Genomic DNA, 1,195 nt, shown 5'->3' with positions numbered 1-1,195 from the left:
TGATGACCCAGGGACTTCCTATGTACTCCAACATCTCAGCATGGTGCTAGTCCATTGTAAGTAACATGATAATATCATCTGAATGAATACATGAATCAAAATAATTGTGATCTCAAAGTATTTTTTATTTCATGTTATAAAAATAAATTCCATACTCAAACAAGTCATCTAGATTCCTTTCAAAGAGACCTGAGATGATGCCCACCAAGCCAACCTGCAGACCAATGTCCAGGATGTACCGAGTGTACTCTGCATCATGAAAATTTGAATTATGCATGTTAACTAATAGGCTCCCCTCTTTGAGAAATTAGTAAACAATACGTGTGCATATAATCCTTTTTCTAATAATAAAAGCCTCTTGCATTTTTCTTGTAAACTGGTTTCTAAACTACAGGAACATTGAAATGAGAGCAGAAAGGAGTCAGTATCAAAAGATGGAGAGATACCAGCAAAGACCCCAGATAAACCACCATGCACCGATACCAAGGTATGCCATACTCCAGACTATACGTGCAGTTTTGTTGCTTAATATCTCTGTATGATTGAGCATGAGGAGGACCAAAAATGGCTTTCCAACTAAGTAATAGCTCAGATGACTCTACAATTACCAGATCGACAGGCGAAACACCAGTGTCTAGCTGTGGATGTAATGCCATGGAAAGAGCCCCTGCAAGCCCATCCAGACGGTGTATCCACAGTAACCGTGGATGCTCATCACTGTCAACATGCCCACTGCTGCAATTCAATCATTGCCACGGAAAGCAAAAGCCCACTTTTAAATTTGTGTGAAATACAGTGACATTTTTAAATCAAAAAAGTTCTAAAATGACACTCTACCTGCCAAGCACAACATGAATGATTGCAGTACCAGCAGTTCCCATGACAACCTCATCTTCAGTTTCTGAGGTCAAAGGAGTTTCGAGTCCAATAACAAGTCAATAGAATGGATACTTCTTTTAAGTTGAGTACAGCCTTTAATCTGTAGGAAAGAAGAAATATTTCAGTGAGACTTGGGAATATTTCTCTTGTGGTGTCCTCGAAATTATCTTTACTTGAATATAAATAAAGTTCACCTGTGTAAAAGTACTCTTGAAGGAGAAGAAAGATGCATGTTAAACTATGAACACAAGGCAAATAAGCCCGGTACCCATTTCATCCAAAAACAGGAACGAGGAACTGGAGCTGTGTCCTTGTG

At 38.9% G+C, this 1,195-nt stretch overlaps 1 protein-coding gene across 1 annotated transcript in view; it reads right to left on the bottom strand.

Moving 5' to 3' along the window:
* CNTN4 (contactin 4) overlaps positions 1 to 1,195 on the bottom strand; it is a 1,263,733-nt gene that overhangs the window by 681,479 nt on the left and 581,059 nt on the right. The window contains exon 5 of the mRNA XM_045290662.1: positions 838 to 979. Coding sequence (XP_045146597.1) covers positions 838 to 892 — 55 coding nt within the window. The 5' untranslated portion in view covers positions 893 to 979. The remainder of the gene's footprint in view (positions 1 to 837; positions 980 to 1,195) is intronic.

Source organism: Echinops telfairi, unplaced genomic scaffold, assembly GCF_000313985.2.
Source record: "Echinops telfairi isolate 266 unplaced genomic scaffold, ASM31398v2 ScPeMD7_49;HRSCAF=173, whole genome shotgun sequence".
Classification (NCBI taxonomy): Eukaryota; Metazoa; Chordata; class Mammalia; order Afrosoricida; family Tenrecidae; genus Echinops; species Echinops telfairi.
Note: the sequence above shows the minus strand (reverse complement) of the source record. Positions and strands in the feature narration are given on the sequence as shown.